General features: G+C 49.0%; 2 protein-coding genes across 3 annotated transcripts; one reads left to right on the forward strand and one right to left on the reverse strand.

Annotated features, from left to right (window-relative positions):
• msl2b (MSL complex subunit 2b) lies at nt 1-8,307 on the forward strand. 2 transcript variants are annotated; one of them, XM_060044554.1, is made up of 3 exons: nt 1-839; nt 2,264-3,861; nt 4,984-8,307. In XM_060044554.1, the coding sequence occupies exons 1-3, from the start codon at nt 698-700 to the stop codon at nt 5,281-5,283; spliced, it is 2,040 nt and encodes a 679-aa protein (XP_059900537.1). In that variant the 5' UTR covers nt 1-697; the 3' UTR covers nt 5,284-8,307. The 2 variants fall into 2 exon arrangements, with proteins under 2 accessions (XP_059900537.1, XP_059900538.1); XM_060044555.1 differs by lacking the exon at nt 4,984-8,307 and adding an exon at nt 4,864-4,935.
• On the reverse strand, nt 7,895-16,631 carry LOC132452141 (tumor necrosis factor ligand superfamily member 10-like). The gene is made up of 6 exons (XM_060044556.1): nt 16,358-16,631; nt 15,378-15,500; nt 14,219-14,264; nt 13,162-13,284; nt 10,847-11,097; nt 7,895-9,109 (listed from the first exon to the last, which is right to left on the reverse strand). Exons 1-6 carry the CDS (start codon nt 16,481-16,483, stop codon nt 8,900-8,902), a joined length of 879 nt encoding a protein of 292 aa, XP_059900539.1. The 5' UTR covers nt 16,484-16,631; the 3' UTR covers nt 7,895-8,899.
• Between the last annotated feature and the right edge of the window lie 3,209 nt (nt 16,632-19,840).

Genomic DNA, 19,840 nt, shown 5'->3' on the forward strand with positions numbered 1-19,840 from the left:
TGAGACCGGGGCCCACCCCAAACCCGACGAGCATGCATAGAGCAGAATATGGAAATTTCAGGAAAACTGCACTCTTTGGACACGCACATCGAGCGGATTCTGTGTGAATTTCGTGGCTTGTGCAAGGCAGTAGTGAGGCCACGGCTCTCCGCCGGAGGAAAGGACGTCACGCAGCGATGTATTGTTTCGTTCTAGCTCTATATATACTCTCATAAACTGAAACTGGACCTTGGATGAATACACTGGTATGCAGCGCTGCACGGGTGCACACCTCATCTTTAATGCACTTGTTTCAAATTGGGAGGAGGAACCCGCACTCGGTGTTGTTGTATCGCATAATCAGATCAGCGTAACGATGGATTGGATGTAACGGAGATACACACATACACAGACACACACACACCCATCCCGGATTGTTGTTGACCGTGCACGGACTATGCATGTGGCATTCATATTCAGACCACTGAACTTGATGGTGCATGGAGATTTCATCCATTCATCTATGCTCTCTCAGACGCTCACGCGCTCCCGTCGATCTCTGGGCCACGCACACACACAAACAGACACACGCACCCCGGGAGCGACAGACCGCCTACTCCCGCCGCGGATAGTTCGCAGATCCATCGGTTCGGTCTGTGCACCGTGGGCTGTTTCGTTTTAACGCGTCGTCTCCCGGACACCGGGCGAGGGAGCTGACATGAACCCGGTGAACGCGACCGCTCTCTACGTGTCCGCGAGCCGGTCGGTGCTGCAGTGTGATCCGCGAGACCCCCGGGCCCTCGCAGAGCTCTGCAAGCTGCTCCCCTTCTTCCGGCAGTCCCTTTCCTGCCTCGTGTGTGGTAAGTGTGTGTTTTTGTCTTTCTTAATTGGGTTCTTTAATTCGCCTTCGCACCGTCCACCGGAATACGCCTTCTGGTTGTGTGCTGGCCGTGATGACACACCCCCCCTGTGGGACTCCCATCAGGAGCACGCATCGGTGGTCTTCCCCCATCCCAATGTTCCGCTGCCTGCCTATGTCCTATGTGCTCGTGTTCGATCGATATCGATTGTTTTAATGCCCGAATTCGGTGTTGACAGTCATGTTCTGACGTCACTTGCCCCCCGCCCCTCGCTGTTTCTTGTAAAATATATTGTGAATTATATTTATTAATACTGGACTGGTGATTTGATTATGTCCTTATGGGGTGATAGCGGACTAATATGAGTGATGTTTTCATTGGGAGTGCCTGGACCTACCCTCTACCGCGGAAGGAGGGAATAATAATGTGGTTCACGGCTGCACGACTCTTCTCGTCAGGTGGAGAGCGCTACAGGAATAGCCTTTCCCCCTAAAGTATCCATCCGCATTTTGCTATAAATATTTAATAACTGCGAATAAGACGTGGTTATAACCCTGCTATTCCACGCATAGTAACACTGCAAACTAATTCATCCGTAGGGGCTGCGTGCACAGTGCGTGCGTGCGTGTGTGAGAGTATGCACAGCGGTATGCGTGAGTGTTTTTTTTTGTATTCAATGAATGGACTTTCTCTCCCTGCCTCCCCCCCTCCTCCTTCGGCAGCTGCATACCCTGACAACCAGCGGTTGCTAAGGAAGCTCCTCTGAAAGAGTAGTTGTCTCACAGGCTATCCGTGGCAGATTTTCTACTCTTCAAAAAAAGAAAAATCCCAACCTATAACCATGCGCCTGGAGCAGGTGTCTCCTGCACTCTGCGGCCAGCAAAAGGCCGTAATACGACCAGCACTTTGAGGACTTAACTACTTTTCCTTTGAGTATATTAATTTATCCAGGTGGGCTTATAGTGTATTGCCAACAGGGGTGAAGCAGAAACAAACCTTATCCTGATTCCTGACCAAACGCATCTATAAAATCCATAGCTTTCAGGAGGGTTGATGTTAAGGTTTTTATCTAGTGCTGTGCTTAGATGTCACGGCTTGGATTTGTGCAAATGTTGTTTGAGTTCCGTGCCCGTGCTGTAAATGCCGGCAGACATCGTTTTGAGTGGTAGCGCTCGTTTGATTTGTATGAAATCTTCCCGCAGTATGTGGGAAGATTTATCCTGTCAATAAACCCTTTTGTTGTTGACGTTCTTCCGAAACAACGTCCTCGTTATTTATTACTGTGATCTATCGATGCTGCTACATCCCACTTATCTTCATTCACTTTATCGTGTATCGCTGCTGCTATCTGACCGTTGAGGAAGCCTCACAAAGTAAACCCCAGTCACTGAATCTGTTGTCGTTGTCGTTCCGCGGTCGTCCAGGCAACCTGCTGCAGGACCCCATCGCGCCCACCGACTCGTCATGCCAGCACTACGTGTGCCGTGGCTGCAAGGGCCGGCGCATGCAGCTGAAGCCGTCGTGCAGCTGGTGCAAGGACTACTCCCGCTTCCGGGAGAACCGGCAGCTGTCCCTGCTGGTGCACTGCTACAGGAAGCTGTGCCTCTACATCGCCCAGTCGCCGCTGGCGCCGCACATCGCCACGGCCGCCGGAGACTCGCCCGACCTCCGGGCCATCCTCGACGAGGGCCTCACCCTCGCCGAGGGCCAGCGCCCCGACGACGAGGAGGCCGTGGCGGCGGCGGCGGCCGGCCAATCGCAGGACGCCTCGGTTCCGGAGGCGGGACGAGCCGGAGTTGAGGAGCAGGAGGAGGAGGAGGAGGAGTCGGTGGCGGCGGCGGCGGGGGGGCTATTTGTGGGCACCCCCGAGGAGGGGGGGGGGGAGGAGTCGAGCTCCTCCCCCCCGGGCGTGAACGTGAACGGGCTGCACCGGTGTAACGGCCTTGGGGGGGAGGAGGAGGTGGAGGCGGCGGTGGAGGAGGGGCTTCAGTGCGTCGCCATGGAGACGGGCGGCGGCGGCGGCGTGCTGAAGCAGGAGGCCTTCGGGGACGAGCTGCCCATGTGCGTGAGTCTCACGGCGAGCGGCGGGGCGGAGCTGTGTGACATCACGGCGTTCGGCGAGGACCTGAAGCACGGCGGCGGCGGCGGAGGCGGCGGCGGCGGCGGCTCGCTGCTGCTGAGCGTGGAGGAGGTGCTCCGGACACTGGACACAGACCCCGCCCCCAGCCCCGCCCCCTGCCACGCCCCCGTACCCCTCCCGGTGCCCTCCTCCACCCCTCCCGACCCCGCGCACCCCCGGCCCGGCCGCTCCTCCCCGTCCGTACCCCGGCCCAGCTTCAACGGCCCCCACTGCCCCGCGGGGCCCGACTCCTCGAGCCTCACCCCCTCCCTCCCCCCGGAGGACGGCCCCCGGCACCAGGGGCCCCCCCTCCCCGCGGCCCCCCGCGCCCCCCCTCGCTGCCACCGCAAGCGCTCCCGCTCGGAGAGCGACAGCGAGAAGCTCCAGCCCCTCCCCATCTCCAGCCTGCTGCGCAGCCCCCTGCTGGCCCCCAGCGGCCCCCCCCACCAGCCCGGCCCCGGGGCCCCCCCCACCACCACCACCGCCGCCGCCTCCGCCTCCGCCGCACCCCCCACCGCCAAGCGAGAGCCCAAGTTCCCCCACGCCGACCCCCACCAACCCCTGCCCCACCTGGCCCCAGTGCCCAACGGCGGGCCCCCCAAGGTGGGCAAGACTGTGCTGGTCTCCAGCAAGGGACTGAAAAAGACAGTGGAGCACCACGGGGGCCCCAAGAAGGCCTACAGCAAGGCCAGGCAGGGGGCCCCCAAGCCCCGCCCCCAGCCACGAGACCGCCTGCCGGGCCCCCACCCCCACGCCCACCCCATCGCCCACCCGCCCAGTCCCTCCAAGCCCCTGTACAAGAAGCCCGTGGAGAAGAAGGGCTGCAAGTGCGGCCGGGCGACGCAGAACCCGTCGGTGCTGACCTGCAGGGGGCAGCGGTGCCCCTGCTACTCCAACCGCAAGGTGAGGAACCGGTGTGGTGTGGTGTGGTCGTGGAGCTGTGGTTTGTTTCCCCCCGGAGGAGGAGGTGGCGGAGACTCGGTTCAGCTGAGGGGACGGAAGCCTTCCACCTGTGAACCCGAGTCTGAATGTTTTTGTCACGTTTTAAAAGCCTTCATCCTCTTTTCTGTTGTTTTGCCTTTTTTGGTAGCCGTTCCGTCCTTTGTTGTAGTATTTAGGTATAGATGTGTCGTGGTGGATTCGTGGTTTGTTTCCCTGGAGTCTGGACCACCTCATAATACACATTATAAAATATTTCAACAAGCCTCCTACCTGAATAACCTCTTAAAAGGCCTACTAGCACTAACAACAACTGGTCACAGCGTCAGCACAGAAGGCTTGTTAAAATAAAGGTAGCTGCGCACAACGGATGCCACATATCTTTATGGGAATTTTGTGGCAAAGTGAATGTTAAAATTAAAGATTATTTTATATTTTATTTTGCTTTTCCATGGACTATCTGCAGTACCATCACAGACCACTTTGGGAATGATTGATATATACATTATATATATATATATATATATATATATATATATATATATATATATATATATATATATATATATATATATATATATATATATATATATATATATATGTATATGTATATGTATATATATATATATGTATATATGTATATATGTATATATGTATATATATATATATATATATATATATATATATATATATATATATATAATGTATGTAATATGTAGGCGTTTCTGGAATATATCTGCCGCGGCTGTCAGAACTCCTTTAGTGTATCTATATAATCTATATACTGTGTATAATGTATATGATATCTATAATGTATATCTAATATATGTATTATATATGTTGTAGGCGTTTCTGGACTGTATCTGCCGTGGCTGTCAGAACTCTTTTAGTGTATCTATATAATCTATATAATGTGTATATGATATCTATAATGTATGTATAATGTATGTATTATGTATGTTGTAGGCGTGTCTGGACTGTATCTGCCGCGGCTGTCAGAACTCTTTTAGTGTATCTATATAATCTATATAATGTGTATATGATATCTATAATGTATGTATAATGTATGTATTATGTATGTTGTAGGCGTGTCTGGACTGTATCTGCCGCGGCTGTCAGAACTCCTACATGGCGAACGGCGAGAAGAAGCTCGAGGCCTTCGCCGTTCCGGAGAAGGCCCTGGAGCAGACGCGCCTCACGCTCGGTATCAACCTCACCAGCATCACCGCCGCCGCCCTGCGTAGCCCCGCCTCCAGCGCCCCCGGCAACACCCTCATCAACGTCACCACGGCGACGGGCACCCCCGTCACCGCCGCCTTCCTGTCGGGGGCGGGCCACGACAACCGGGTCTTCGACGACTCGTTGGAGATGCGCTTTGACTGTTAGGGCACCCCCCCCCCCCGTCACCTTGACAGCGCGGAGCGGCGGTGGCGCCCAAATAAGGCAGCTACAGTGAGTACAGAGGAGGAACAGCGCCGCCCGTCGGCCGCTGGTGGTTTTACATGGTGAAACAGCGCCCCCCCCAGTGGCTGTGTCACACCAAATTTGTACCGGGGGCCGAATTTGTACCGCCTACGTAATCCATTCCAAACCTGCCTGGCAACAGAGATCGCGTCGAACGTTGCGATCGCGTCGAACGACAAGCAACGACGACGACGAGACTAACGAATACACTTTAACCACTCAGTTTACTAGCTAAATTCGATTAAACAATTAAATACAATACAAATATAAACAATGGTACACTTTAAACACTCAGTTTACTAGCTAAGTTCGATTAAACAATTAAATACAATACAAATATAATGTAAAAACAAGTGTTATCTAGCGATCCGTTATCTGTATTATGTTATTTCGTCTTTGGCAACATGAGCGCGAATGTTTTTTGAAACCTGCCTGGCAACGGACAACCTTTACGTAATGGACAACTGATTACGTGGGCGGTACAAATTCGGCCCCCGGTACAAATTTGGTGTGACAGCTGCCGTTGGTTTTACATAGTGAAACAGCGCCCCCGGTGGCTGCGGATGGTTTTACACGGTGAAACAGCGCCCTCCGGTGGCTGCGGGTGGTTCTACGCGGTGAGACAGCGCCCCACGGTTGCCGAGGGTGGTTTCACATGGTGGATCAGGAAGCGAGGCGGAGAGAGATCTGTAGCATTACTGTATGTTCACGAATATCATTTCAGTGAGGAGAAGGTGGGGGGTGGGCCTCTACTGTTGGTAATGTTTAGAGCATGTCTCGTTTGTCAGGAATGTTGGCCAGGTAGAGTCCAACCATGCCCCCCCCAACCCCCCCCTGTGTGTGTGTGTGTGTGTGTGTGTGTGTGTGTGTGTGTGTGTGTGTGTGTGTGTGTGTGTGTGTGTGTGTAAATCTGTGTGTATGTGTATGAATGGTGAAATGGAGGCATCATCATTACAGACTTGTGTAATTTATATAAGAGGAAAAAACTTTTTTTTATACGGACAACGGTTTCCATTCAAGAGGACATTTTATGATCTATTTTATAAGTTACATTAAACTGAGGAAAGCCGTTGGATGGGGTGGACTTGTTTCTCGGCAAGATACGTTTCACTGAAGTCAAGAGATTTGAAGTGTGAGTTCCGTGTTTATTCAAGCTGGCTGGTCCAGTGTGGGATCGTCAGGAACCATGAGATGGTAATTAAACGTGGCTGGAGATTCCAAGCCACTTACTACATTTGGTCAATAATGATAGTGCAAAAAAATATGAACTTTAAAATTCTGCATTAGTCACAAAAATGTTGACAATTTGACACTGACTATACAGACTATATTTATCTATTTATCAGCCTCGACCAACTTATATTTTGAAGTGCTTTCCCAGTTTGAATGATGTAATTCGGACATATGAAATGAATCAGTCCAGTCCAGCCACTACATGTTTAACTGTATACTGGGAATGGTGGAACGAGCTGGTCTACGTGTGACACTACAAAATCAATTGAAGCCAAGCACTTATATAATTTACCTTATTCCCGCCCACTCTGGCCAGGTACAGCTCAAATAAATACTGTGGACGTAGTATTCTAGTCTTTTGTCTTCCACGTGTCAGACACCCTTTGAGAGTTGTTGAGTGGTCTTGGTGGGGGGTCCACTCCACATTTCGTTGTTGGTTCGGATCCCTGGAAGCTTCGCACCTGCTGCTAATCCACCAGAAGGACTCAAGGAGGACCATAACTTCCCCTTGGTGTTTTTTTTTGTAATAAGTTATGTTAACAATATCCGCAGTATTTATTGTGACGTCACCTCCAGCGTAGGTTGCGCAGCGGGCGGTCGAGCGCCCCCTGCGGGCTGTCAGACGTTCCTGCTCTGCACAGTCTGCGTCTCAATGATGTTGCTGTCTTGTTAGTGTTAGTTACTGATGTCTTCGAATGACTTGTTTCCCCACGGGGCATTAAAAACATGTAATATAACTGTAACATATTTCCACAAAAAAGAAAACCGAAAAATTGTCGACTTTTTTTGTACACTGACTTGTGTGATGGTTTGGATGACTGTGTGTTTGGAGCCTGCGTTGTGACACGAAGAATGACGTCTGTCGGAGGAGCCACGTCCATAAGCGACCACATGTGTGAGTATAACCATTCGGTGGGTCTCCAGATCCCCTTAGGAGAGCATTTCATCATTTATTTGAAGATCCCGTCTCTAAGCCCTGTACAGGTCCCTCTCAGTATGAGATGAAAAAGAGGGTTAAACATGCAATACATAAAGATAATCACTATGGGATTGTCTTATCAATATAGGAATAATCCTAACAATGACGCATCATTCTATATAAAATATATTTTGACTTACCTAGAACAGGGTTAACAAGGAACAGGCTATGTGAAATCGTGGACAACCTGTTACTAAATAAGACTACACCTGTTGGTAATCCCGGACGGGTAGTGATGCTGATATGCACTGTGATATCTCCAGTTGTAATATCTCATGTCTCTGTAATGTATTAAGCAGCTCTGCAGAAAACCAGACCAGCAACCATCGCACGATATCTTTATTTAAAATATATACACGCAGTTGCTATTTACATTCACATTTAGTTTCAACCAGATCTCTTCGGCACATTTAAGACTTTTCTTATTTTTGGTAGAATCTGCTGAAATGAAAAAAACAAAAACACAAAACAGACCTTTTTTTGGCACTGACAAACTGCTCACACACTTCAAATATCATTATTTTTGGTACGTTTTGATCTGTTAAAAAACAGGTCATTTACGCCTCAATCTCTCTCAAAAATTATATATACATTCATAAACAAAGTATAAAAATACAGGATGTGGTCCTATATTTAGAGAACAGCTGAAAAGCCCATCATATTTAATCTGAATTGATCCATAGAGCAGAGCTACATTACGATCTAACGTGCTTATGAAGAAGTACGCTTAGGCTGGTTTGAAGGAAAAAAAACGATTTGTGTCGACGAATAAATCTGCCCGATGTACGTACAACTTCCGGTTCGTGACCCAGTAAGGAGAAAGAACCGGAAGTCGCGTGTTACAAGCGGCAAAGAATGAGAAATACAAAACGATAAAAGGAGCATCATTGGAGATAATCCATAACGACGTAACAAAGGTATCAGCTTTCTTTTCATTTCATTTCCCGAACATCAGAAATGAATCAAGTATGTGAATTTCTGTTTATTTGTTTACCCCTCGCCTTTCTGCATTACGTGGGATATGGTATGCACACATAAACTCAGTCCCTCCCCAGATATAAAGCACACTTTAACAAACTGCTACATTAGCTGGCCTTGTTTACTTTAAAACACATTTGATTTGAGATGATCTTGGCATAGTCCCTCTCACGCCCACACATCTACCCCAGTAGCAAAGGTAGCCAAACGTTTTTATCTGCCTTTTAAAAGGGCCAACAAAACAAAGAGGGAATTCACTTCGACTTCCCTTCCAGAAATGTCTACGTTTCCCGCCCATTTTGATCCATTAGGACACGCCCATGCATGCGCGCCAGACGCACGCACACGCTAGCTGACAAGGAAAGCCCCGAAGAAGCTGCTTTTCTCGTCCATGTCTACGGCAGAGGCGTTGCTAACGGTGACGAAGAGCCGGTCCCCCGTGCTGAGCGGGAACAGCCCCCCCTGGTGGGCGGAGTGCAGAGAGAACTGGGAACCGCGAGACCAGCAGGACGTCCGGCTCGTCTTCATCAGCAGGATGGGATCCGGGTAAGAGTTCATCTGGAGGGGAAGGGGGAGATAAGATAAGATAATACTCAACGCAAGGGTGACGGGAATTTTTTCTTTGGCATTGCTCCAGTCACAAATAAACATTCACACAGAAATAAAAGACCAGACAAGACATGGGTGTTGAGGTATCAGCTGACTGTGGTCTCTGTTCAGTAGGGCTATTGAGGAGGGGATGAAGGATTCCTTGTAGCTGTTTTCACAGGCCAGGTGTACATTGATTGAAACGCCTGCCTTATGGTAGCAGCCGGAATGAGTGATGGAGGGGGTGAAGGGTGTCCTCTGCGATCAGGTTGGCTTTCCTTATCACGGCTGTACAGTTCAGACGGAGAGGGTCTGGGTGGAAGCCAGTTATTTTGGCAGCCTGATTCACTGTGTGTGTGAGTTTTGTTTTGGAGGAGGCTGATTTACAAGGTGCCTTCACTATTGCACCCAATGACAACACTGGCAGGTATATACGGCTAGACTCGCTGGAACTTATACCGGGGATATATCTGTTAAATATCTGTTTAACTTAAAAATACAACTTTCGAACTGCATAAGCTTATACTGAGATGTGTGATTCTTTAAAAACACAACGACAATTGTGCTGTGACATTGAAAGCAGTGCTTTCAATTTCACTTGAAGCCTTGCTTGACAGTTACTCGCAGGCAACTTGTCGAACATGGGGAAATTCCCCCTCCTCGGGGCCAGCCTGTCGATGTTGGCGAGCAAACCTATTTTAGTTTCAATAACAATGAAACCTAGGGAGACTTAAAATAACAATAAAAGCATGTGCTTATTATAAAGAAATGCAAACAACTCCACGAACGCATACCTGAGTCCGCCAAAACCAACGCAGCTAATGGGTTGACGATGAACGATCAGCCCTCAACACGACATGACCCACAGTTCGCAGAAATGTTCGGATACTAATTGCTACTTTGTGTGTTTTCCAAACAACGATTAAGAACCAGCTAATATAACGTGACGGATTATAAATATCCGTCGTCTGCATGTATTGGCATGTTTAGGTTGAACCCGACAGGTTCCTGGTAACGGAGGGCCCTTCCAAGGGCCGCACTCCACAACTTTGACACCCATCCATTCATCCTAGTTGCCTTGACAAGTCCAGCAGAGTTTACACAGACCTCCGACTGTTTTACTGCGCTACTGACGACCGTCCAGCTTTCCAAAGGCTTGTCATGTTCTATTCAGGCCTGAATGAGACTGCTCGTTGCTCTTTGGACTGTGGAACTTTCTCCACAGTCAGGATATTTTCCGCTGACGGCCTGCTACTTGTTCTTGGAGGTCTTCCTCGTACCGTATGTAAACTACCCATCACTTCCTGTGTGACAGTACGTTGGCGGCGTCTTTCTTTCCCCTTCACCAATGCCCTCTGGAGGCCTCCCATCCAGGCATAGAATCTGTAAATCGCAGAGGCCCCAACCTCTCAGGCTGAGGGTTTATCGTTGGGTTCAGCAAGGTCCGTCCACATGGTAACGTCACCACAGTGAAATATAACCACTTAAGTATGACGAAATGTTAGAAGAAAAAAAACTGCTCTTGGGGAGTGTCTGGTGGTGGACAGGGAGGGGGCGAGAGGTTATAAGAAACATTCCAAGCCGAGCTCGGCGATGAAAGAGAGACTAAGGCAAAGTGACATCAGCCGATGATGATGATCATCATCATGTGGAAGGAGGCCTTTTTTTATGCAATGGCGGCCCGCCCAAAAGCGGTCCACACCTCACCTTCTGGTAAATGTACTGCAGCAGGGGCTTTCCGACGTCCCGGTCGCCCTGGTTCTCCGGCTGCTCTTTGTCTTCCTCCTCCGCCACGGGGTGAGTGTGTCTGAAGTAGGTCTGGGCGTAGACGTAGTAGAGGCCGGGCCGGGGGACCACCAGCTCCCCGTCCAACAGCTGGACGTCCTGGAGGAAGGCCAGGCCCTTCCGCCCCTCCCACCAGGAGATCTTTTGGCCCTGCACCCGACGGCTGGGAGAGCCTGGGGTGGAGGAAGGACAGAAGAGCCAGCCACCCAATGAGTGATCCTCGCTGGAAGTCACAACAAATCAAAGCTTCTCGGTTTTGGCACCGCAGTGGTGGAACGAGCTCCCCTGCCTATGTCAGTCGCTCACCAGATTCTGCCAAAAGACTCAAGCCTCACTTGTTCAGAATTCACCAAGACTCTGCATAGCCTCCCCCCCCTTACATCCTCCCGACAACCCTCTTACACACTTATTGTATGTTGTACGTCCTTGCACTTAGAAACAGTACTTAGCATTGTGTAGCATATTATCCAAGCTGTCTTTGTTGAAAACGGGGAATGGGTTAACCTAGTGATTGTTAGTGCTTGGCACTCGGTTCCATGATCATCCTTACTGTACCGACGGCGATATATTGTTGTTTCTATTTCTTGTGACAAATGTGCTTATTGTAAGTCGCTTTCGATTCAAAGCGTCTGCTAAAAGCCGTAAATGTAAACATAGTACACACACCCCCTGGGGGTCAAGCAGAGTGACTATAAACCAATTAAAGCTCAGGTTTACTCGTTAGGAACGTTCCGACCAAGGAACAAAGAGATGGACGTAAACATTGAAGAAAGCGGTTGGAGGACTATCTGCATTCCTCCCTTTTTGGTACGGGTCGGCGCGTCCTCTGCCTGTCTCTTAAACGTCAATTTTAGGGGAATTGTGATAAAGTTGAGAGACAGTTTTATACTAAATCCTAATTTTATTTCCAATGATCGCTCCGGCTCGGATAGTGCGCCCAGTAGCCCTTATTAATACCTGGTGTTATACTGATGCCCGACTACACCACGTACATAGTATGCACATACAGTTATTATTGCTCGATTGACAGACGTATCAAATACTTTCCCTTCAACAAGTAGGCCAAACTATTATTGTTCATCTTTGATGGTTTAAAAATCAACCGTTTTCTTTATTTTTTTATTTTCATATTTCCGATAAACGGAATCATGTGTTGTTGATGCTAATGATCTGATAATAGTATCATTAGATAAACGATTTCCAAAGCACACTGGAAATAGACACGGACAGCTGGAGCGGCGAAAGCGTCCAAAACACAGGAAAGGAAACAACAATAAAAACGACATATCCCGCCAACCCATCAATGTGGAAACCAGGAGGGAAGGAATGCCGTTAGCTAAAGAAGGAGTACAGGTGTTCAGCAGACACTTCAGTGCCAGGAGAACATCCCTTGTGTCTGTTGAGTTCAAAACCATCCGCCTTCCTTCTGGTTCTGATAATTTAAAACACACCTAGCCTATGGTGAAACTAATCTAACATGATACCACACTGTGATACATGCCTTAGAAGCTCTCATATTATACAAATGTAAATATTTGCAAACCATGTTCCATTGACATTCAGGGCATTTAGCAGACGCTTTTATCCAAAGCGACTTACAATAAGTATATTTGTCAGAAGATCGAGAAACTAATATATTGCTGTCGGTACAGTAAGGATCTTCATAGAACCAAGTGCAAAGCAGGTTAAATGTCCCATGACATGCCCCCGGGTGTGAGTGTGATTAGCCGTTTCGAAAATCGGGCTCTTATGAAATCACAAGTGGGCATGTCCAACTAAATGTGAGCTGGATAGATCAGACTACCAGCCTAACCAGTGGACTGTTGTAAACGTTGCTCATCTCTCCGTCACATGTCTAGGTGGATACGCCCACTCTTGTTGTCATAAGAGACAGATTTTCAAAATGGCTTGTAACGGCTAATCACACTCACACCTGGTGGCATGTCATGGGAACTTAAACCCATTCCCCGTACACAACAAAGCTAACTAGGATAAGATGCTACACAATGCTAAGTGCTATTCTTAAGTGCAAGGACGTACAACATACAATAAGTGCGTACATTAAGTTCCAGGACAAACAACACACAATAAGTGCGTAAGAGGGTTGTGTGTGTATGGGGTAACCGGGAGGCAATACAGAGTTTAGGGGAACTCTGAACAGGTTGACATGCTAACCTATCGTAACAAACTTGTATTGTAAAAACATTAAAACTATATGTACATGCTAGCATGCTAACCTCTGCCGCCGCCGCCGCCGCCCATCGGGGGTACGAAGCTGCCGGTGACGTGGGCGGCCACCTTGGGACGGTGGGGGGGCGGTTCATCCGCCACTAGCGAGGGAAGCACGCGGGAAACCTCATCTGGTCGGCGGGAAGCAGAAGGTACAACATGTTAGCTTAAGGAGAGTTCAGTTATAAGGTGTTTGAGATTGAAGGTAGAGGAGGTTATTTATTTTTTAATAATTATTTGTATGTTCGCATATTTATGAAATTGCTTTATATCGCGACGGCAATCTATATATTATCTGCGGTGACAAAAATGATATGCTTCTTCTGGCTGTCGCAGGCCTGTCATACGCCTGTCCAATCATTTCATTCGGCCTGAATAAAATGATTGGCTGGTTTACCTGTCCGTCTCCCTACCTACCTACCTGTGCACGGATTGCACAAGACCGCGGTCGACAAGCCAGGCAGACCTATTGCTAAAGTTAGCGAGCATGTCACTTGTTTTGGGGGACTGGCTTTGGAGGTTTTAGTTGGAAACTTTCAAAGTTGTGGCTAACCCTGGCTGGTTTCACCAAATTGCCTACCATACCTTTTAAGTTGGAAGTTGTGAATCTATAATTCATTTTATAGCTAATAAGGGTTATCAAAAGAAAGAGGGATCAGAGTTTTGGGGGTAAATCTTTGAAAGAAGAAACATTTCTTTTTTATGAGGAGCATACTGCCCGTGGATTTTAACAAAGTTTAAAGTACGATAGGCTAATGTTTTGTGATTGAAAAAGAACCACAACAAGTTTGTAAACGAAATAGAAAGGTTGAAGGTTTTTTTTCCGCAGACATCCTCGAGCTAACACAATCCCCCGTTTTTCTTTCTTTCAATTATTATTTTTTTTTTAAGTCTTAACTCTACGACAACTACCTAGAGACTCACTCAAACCCAGGCCTCTCAGATTCAACACAATGACATACCGGAAGCTAAGCTGTGACCTTAGCTGTGACTGAGCGATTGCTTGTTATTGTCCCGTGAGCGTTAACTGGCAGGTCTAACTGGTGCGGTCGGTTGGGTGCTCACCTCTCACGGCGGACGAGATCTGGCCCTGGTAGCGCTGAGACATGGACTGTGGAGGACAGACGGTGGTTAGCATACTGGGACCAGTGTGCGATTAATGCTGGGTAACCGGTCCCCAGTGACCTGGGGTCAACCCGGAGACAAACACCTGTCATTCTTTCTTAAGTACGTTGTAGCTTCTAGTAAACGATTAACAATAATCAATAGACAGATGTTGTGGCCATGCTTGTTCTATCTTTGTTTTTTAATCATTTTATAGATGTGATATAAATTTAAAACAAAGGTTTCTGTTAGTTTTCATTGAACATGATTAGGGGCAGAAATCCCTAATGTTGAAATGCCTACGGACACACATGATGTATAACATTCTGGACAATGTATATAGGACGCATTGCAAACGTGCTATGTGCATGTGTGTATGTTTGTATGCGCTTGCTTGCGTGCATGCCTGAGTGTGTGTGCATGTATGTATGTCCGTACGTTCGTGCGCGTGTTTGTGTGTGTGTGCGTGTGTTTGTATGTATGCGCGTGCTTGTGTGTACGTGTGTGCATGTGTATGTGCGTGTATGTAGGCTATGTGCGTATATGCGTACGTATGTGTGTGCGTGCGTTGGTATGTCTGTATGTACGTGTGTGCGCGTGTCTAACAGGGCCAGGTGAGTGCATTCCAGTGCTGATTGGACCACATCTCGTTTCCAGCCATGAAGGGGCCCATTGTTTGTTGCCCCCCCCCCCCCCCCCCTCAACAAGACAGTGGTGAGATATCAGTTCACCCTTGCTTCCTGTTTACCTCTCCCAGGGAAACAACTCACGGGAAACAGGCCGACGTATCATATAAAACAACTAAGAATGACTAATTAAAAAACCCAGTGGGTAACGTGTGTGCTATACAGTTAGGTATTTGTGTGGCTGTACATCTGTGTAGCTTTATATCTGTATGTATGTATGTATGTTTGTGTGTCTGTGGCGTGTGTCTGTCCGTATGTGTCTTTGTATCTGTCAATATGTGCGTTTCTCCGTGTGTGTGGCATTATGTCGTGTGTGTGTGTGTGTGTGTGTGTGTGTGTGTGTGTGTGTGTGTGTGTGTTTGTGCGTTTACGCACCAGTGTGTGTTTGCGCGCAATTATATGCGTGCACACAGGACACCAGATGCCCGCCATACCTTTTCAATGAGCGCGTGCAGTTGTTGAGTGACCTGCCAGCACGGATCGCCCCGCGTCTCGCTCGCCGACGGGTCGCCGCGCGTAAAGCAAGACACGCTGCTCCGCGCGAACGTCTCCCTCATCTAAACACACACACACACACACACACACACACACACACACACACACACACACACACACACACACACACACACACACACACACACACACACACACACACACAGAGAGTTTCAAACATGGAGCAGCGCGTGTCATGTCGAGGCTCTTAAAAAAAAAAAAAAAACGAACTCTAGAGCCAAGTAAAACATTAACAAAGGCCGAGACATAACGACAATGCCTGTTTTGTTTACCTGCACGTCTGCAGATGAAGAATGAATCCATCATCCTATTTTAAAACAGCCTAGGCCTATACACAAATATTATCAACGTGGCTCTATTTTCCGATCGGCTATTGTTAGGTTGTTAGATAACACGCGTAATTAAGTTCCTCCAGTTGACAGAATGATGGGTCTAGATTGTCTGGACTGCACCTTGACAAAGCAAAGCGAGGAAATCTGTTTCCGATCACAATAATAACATTAATAACCCAGACTGTCATCCATCCCTACCCTGATATGATGTGTGACCCAGCAGCCCTGTTTACTGGCAGGGCTGAATACTTCCTCGTGCTCAGTCGCTTTATGGCTCTTCCCCATTTCTCAAGAAAACAACCACTCTATTCTCTCTACTTCATGATCACTGCAGACTGGACTGATAACGACAAGTCGTTTATTAATTATTAAAGGCGTAAATCTGTAAAGTGTACAGAAGGACGCGCGTCGCTCGTGCGTTGGGTCCACGTTTACCCGTTCCAACCACGAACGGTAACCGGGAACGCGGAGGGTAACTGGGAACGGGAACGGTCCGCGGAGCAGGGTAACCGCGTTCCTCTCGGAACCTTTTTTTAAAATAAGTTAAAAACTTAGTGTATTTTCCTTACCGAGCTGAGCGCACTAGAGAAGTACAACACGGTGACCGTCACGGACACCGTCTGCAGCAGAACCGCCGCGAGCAGCAGCACCCCGAGGTGCGGGAGTCTGCCCGAACCCGAGCCCGAGCCCGTCATCACGGACCACAGACGGACAGACCACCACCGCGCGCGCCGCCCAGCACCACCTTAGCGTCCAGTTCCGTCGCGCGCTGCTCCGGTGCCAAGATCTCCTCGAACAAGAACACGAGAGCAGAACCGAGTCCGCCTAGCTCCACTCCCCCTTTCCCCACCCCATCACACCTCCCCTCCCCACACACCCTTCCCTCCCTCACTGAGATGTGGCCAATTCCTCGAGAGGGGGGAGGAGGGGGGGGCGGGGTCACCAAAGCAGAACGATATTTCTTTTTAACGTTATCCTTTGTTAAAGGTGTGTGTGTGTGTGTGTGTGTGTGTGTGTGTGTGTGTGTGTGTGTGTGTGTGTGTGTGTGTGTGTGTGTGTGTGTGTGTGTGTGTGTGTGTGTGTGTGTGTGTGTGTGTGTGTTTCCATGAGCTGTGCGTGTGTGTGTGTCGTTTCCGCAGAGTTGAAACAACAATGATAAAGTCGGGCAGGGCGGTGTGGCAGCAGGCTCGTGCCCGTATCGTTGTTGATCTGAAAGTCCCGCGCGGGATAAACTACCGCAAAGACTTAAGTAGCCTATGAGTTTTAAAGGCTTGCGTTTTACCACCGCGCCATTGTTACATTTTCTTCGGGGGGGGGGGGGGGGGAGGTAAGTGAAAGCCTATAAATGGACCCCGGCTCAGGCGGGCCCTTGTTGGCTCTCGGTATCTGAAACATCTGGCCTCAATCTGGCTCTGTGCGCGTGTCCCCCTGGGGAGCCGCGCTTATTAGGTTTCACTCACTTTTATTTATATATATATATATATATATATATATATATATATATATATATATATATATATATATATATCCTTCGCGAGTGTGTGTTCCTGCGTGGGTTTGGGCGACGGAGAGATTATTTGAAGGGGGGGGGGGGGGGGGGGGATTTAATTGGATTGATTAATGATTGGCTTGGCCCATCGATTCGAGGGGGGGCGCGAGCGCAGGTTAGGTATATGTGTCGGGGGGCTCGCGAGCAAAAGCAGAGAAGGAAGAAAACCGCATGTGGAGGCCAAGGCTATTCCGTGCACGCGCATCATCATAGTAGTCATCGCCGTCCTTATCAGAACCACATGCGCACAAACACACACACACGAACACACACACACGAACACACACACACAGACAGACAGACAGACAGGCAGACATCGCTCATGGAAGTGTACACACACACAGACACACACACACACACACATCGCTCATGGAAGTGTACACGTACACACACACACACACACACACACGCACTCACGGGTGTCATTTCTCAGGCCCCCAGTCTCACAATCTGTCTCAAACCCACGCTCAGGAGACACAATAAGAGCGGTCAGCAACGCACGTCTGCCTGCTCAGACCCCCCCCCCCCACGCCCCCCCCCCCCCCCCCCCCCCCCCCTCCCCACGCACACAAAGGCAACACAACCAATATCTTGTTCATACACACATCAAGGAAGTGAGGGGCGGGAAAATGGAATGAGCCAATGGCCAATCCGGAAACGGAGGAAGCCACCAATGGGCCGACAGGAAACTTTCGGGGGATTTTCCAGGGCTGTGGTTGTGGCGTTATTTGGTGAACCGCGTGAAGTTGCAGTAGATATACACACTGTGTGTTTCCTTCTGATCTGCTGCTACTTATCTCACAATTAGAATATGGCAGTCTGGCCTCTGTATATAGAAGGGATTGGATTGCAGCTATGGTCTGTGTGCGTTTGTGTACAGTGTGTGTGTGTGTGTGTGTGTGGGTTTGCTAGCGAGAGAAGAGTGATGGAGGAAATTGAGAGAAAACTGAAGAAACCAGGTCTACGTGTGTATGTCTTCGTGCAGCGTGTGTATGTGCGTGCAGTGTGTATGTGTATGCCTGCACGTGCAGTGTGTTTGTGTGTGTGCATGTGTATGTCTGCACGTGCAGTGTGTGTGCATGTGTATGCCTGCGCGTGCAGTGTGTGTGTGTGTGTGCATGTGTGTGTGCAGAGTGTATGCATGTGCGCGAAGTGCGTCTGCATGTCCTGCAGTGTGTGTGTGTGTGTGTGTGTGTGTCTGTGCATGCAGTGTGTGTGTTTGTGCGTCCAGTGTGTGTCTGCGTGCGGGGGGGGGGGGGGGGTGTGAGAGCATGCGTCTGGGAGGTGGTTCCATGCGTCTGGGAGGTGGTTCTCAGTGTGAATGCATCGTTTCACAGCAGGAATCAGCGGAGACAGAACGCACGGCCCCGGGAGGCCCCTGGGGACCCCCTGGGGGTACGGTTACCAGGCCGCACGTAGGGGCGCCAGGGCTCACGCTGGTGTGTGTGTGTGTGTGTGTGTGTGTGTGTGTGTGTGTGTGTGTGTGTGTGTGTGTGTGTGTGTGTGTGTGTGTGTGTGTGTGTGTGTGTGTGTGTGTGTGTGTGTGTGTGTGTGTGTGTGTGTGTGCGTGCGCGCTGTGGTCTCTATGTGTGATAATGTGTGTGAGTTAGTGTTATATAAATGTGTTTGGTTGTGTGTGTGTGTCTGGTTCAGTGTGTGTGTGTGTGTCAGCATGTATGTATGTTTGTGTATGTGTATGTTTGTATCAGTGTATGTGTGTTTGTCTGTTTTAGGACTGTGTCCGCCTGTGTGTGTGTGTGTGTGTGTGTTTGTATCAGTGTGTGTGTCTGTTGTAGGGAGTGTGTGTCTGCCTGTATAAGGCCCATGGTGCCATTCACTCCCACACAGTCAAAAACAACTCTTCTCCAGCTACCAATCTTTCCTTGTCCTCCCTTCTCCCTCTCTCTCCCTCCATAGCTCTCGTCCTCCCTTCCATTTCTCTCTGTCTCTGTCTCTGTCTCTCTGTCTCCCCTTTATAGTCTTGCGTTCTCCCTCTGTCTTCCTTCTCTCTCCTCACAAGCTCTCCCAATTTCTCTCTGTTTCTTCCTTTATGCCTGACTCTAATTCTCTCATTTCCTCTCCCCATCTTTGTCTCTCTCTCCCTCTCTCTCTCTATGTCTCACTCTAACTATCTCTATCCTCTCTCCCTCTTTGTCTCTGTCTCTTACTCTCGTTCTTTGTTTTATCTCCTGCTCTATTTCTCTGTCTCTCTCTAATCCTATCCTATCCTCCTTCACTCCTTCTGTGTCTCTCTCTATTTGTTTCTCTTATCTCTTGCGCTCTCTCTCTCTCTCTCTCTCTCTCTCTCGCTCGCTCGCTCGCTCGCTCTCTCTCTCTCTCTCTCTCTCTCTCTCTCTCTCTCTCTCTCTCTCTCTCTCTCTCTCTCTCTCTCTCTCTCTCTCTCTCTCTCTCTCTCTCTCTCTCTCTCTCTCTCTCTCTCTCTCTCTCTCTCTCTCTCTCTCTCTCCTCTCTCTCCTCTCTCTCTCTCTCTCTCTCTCTCACA

Source organism: Gadus macrocephalus, chromosome 23 (genome assembly GCF_031168955.1).
Source record: "Gadus macrocephalus chromosome 23, ASM3116895v1".
Taxonomy (NCBI): Eukaryota; Metazoa; Chordata; class Actinopteri; order Gadiformes; family Gadidae; genus Gadus; species Gadus macrocephalus.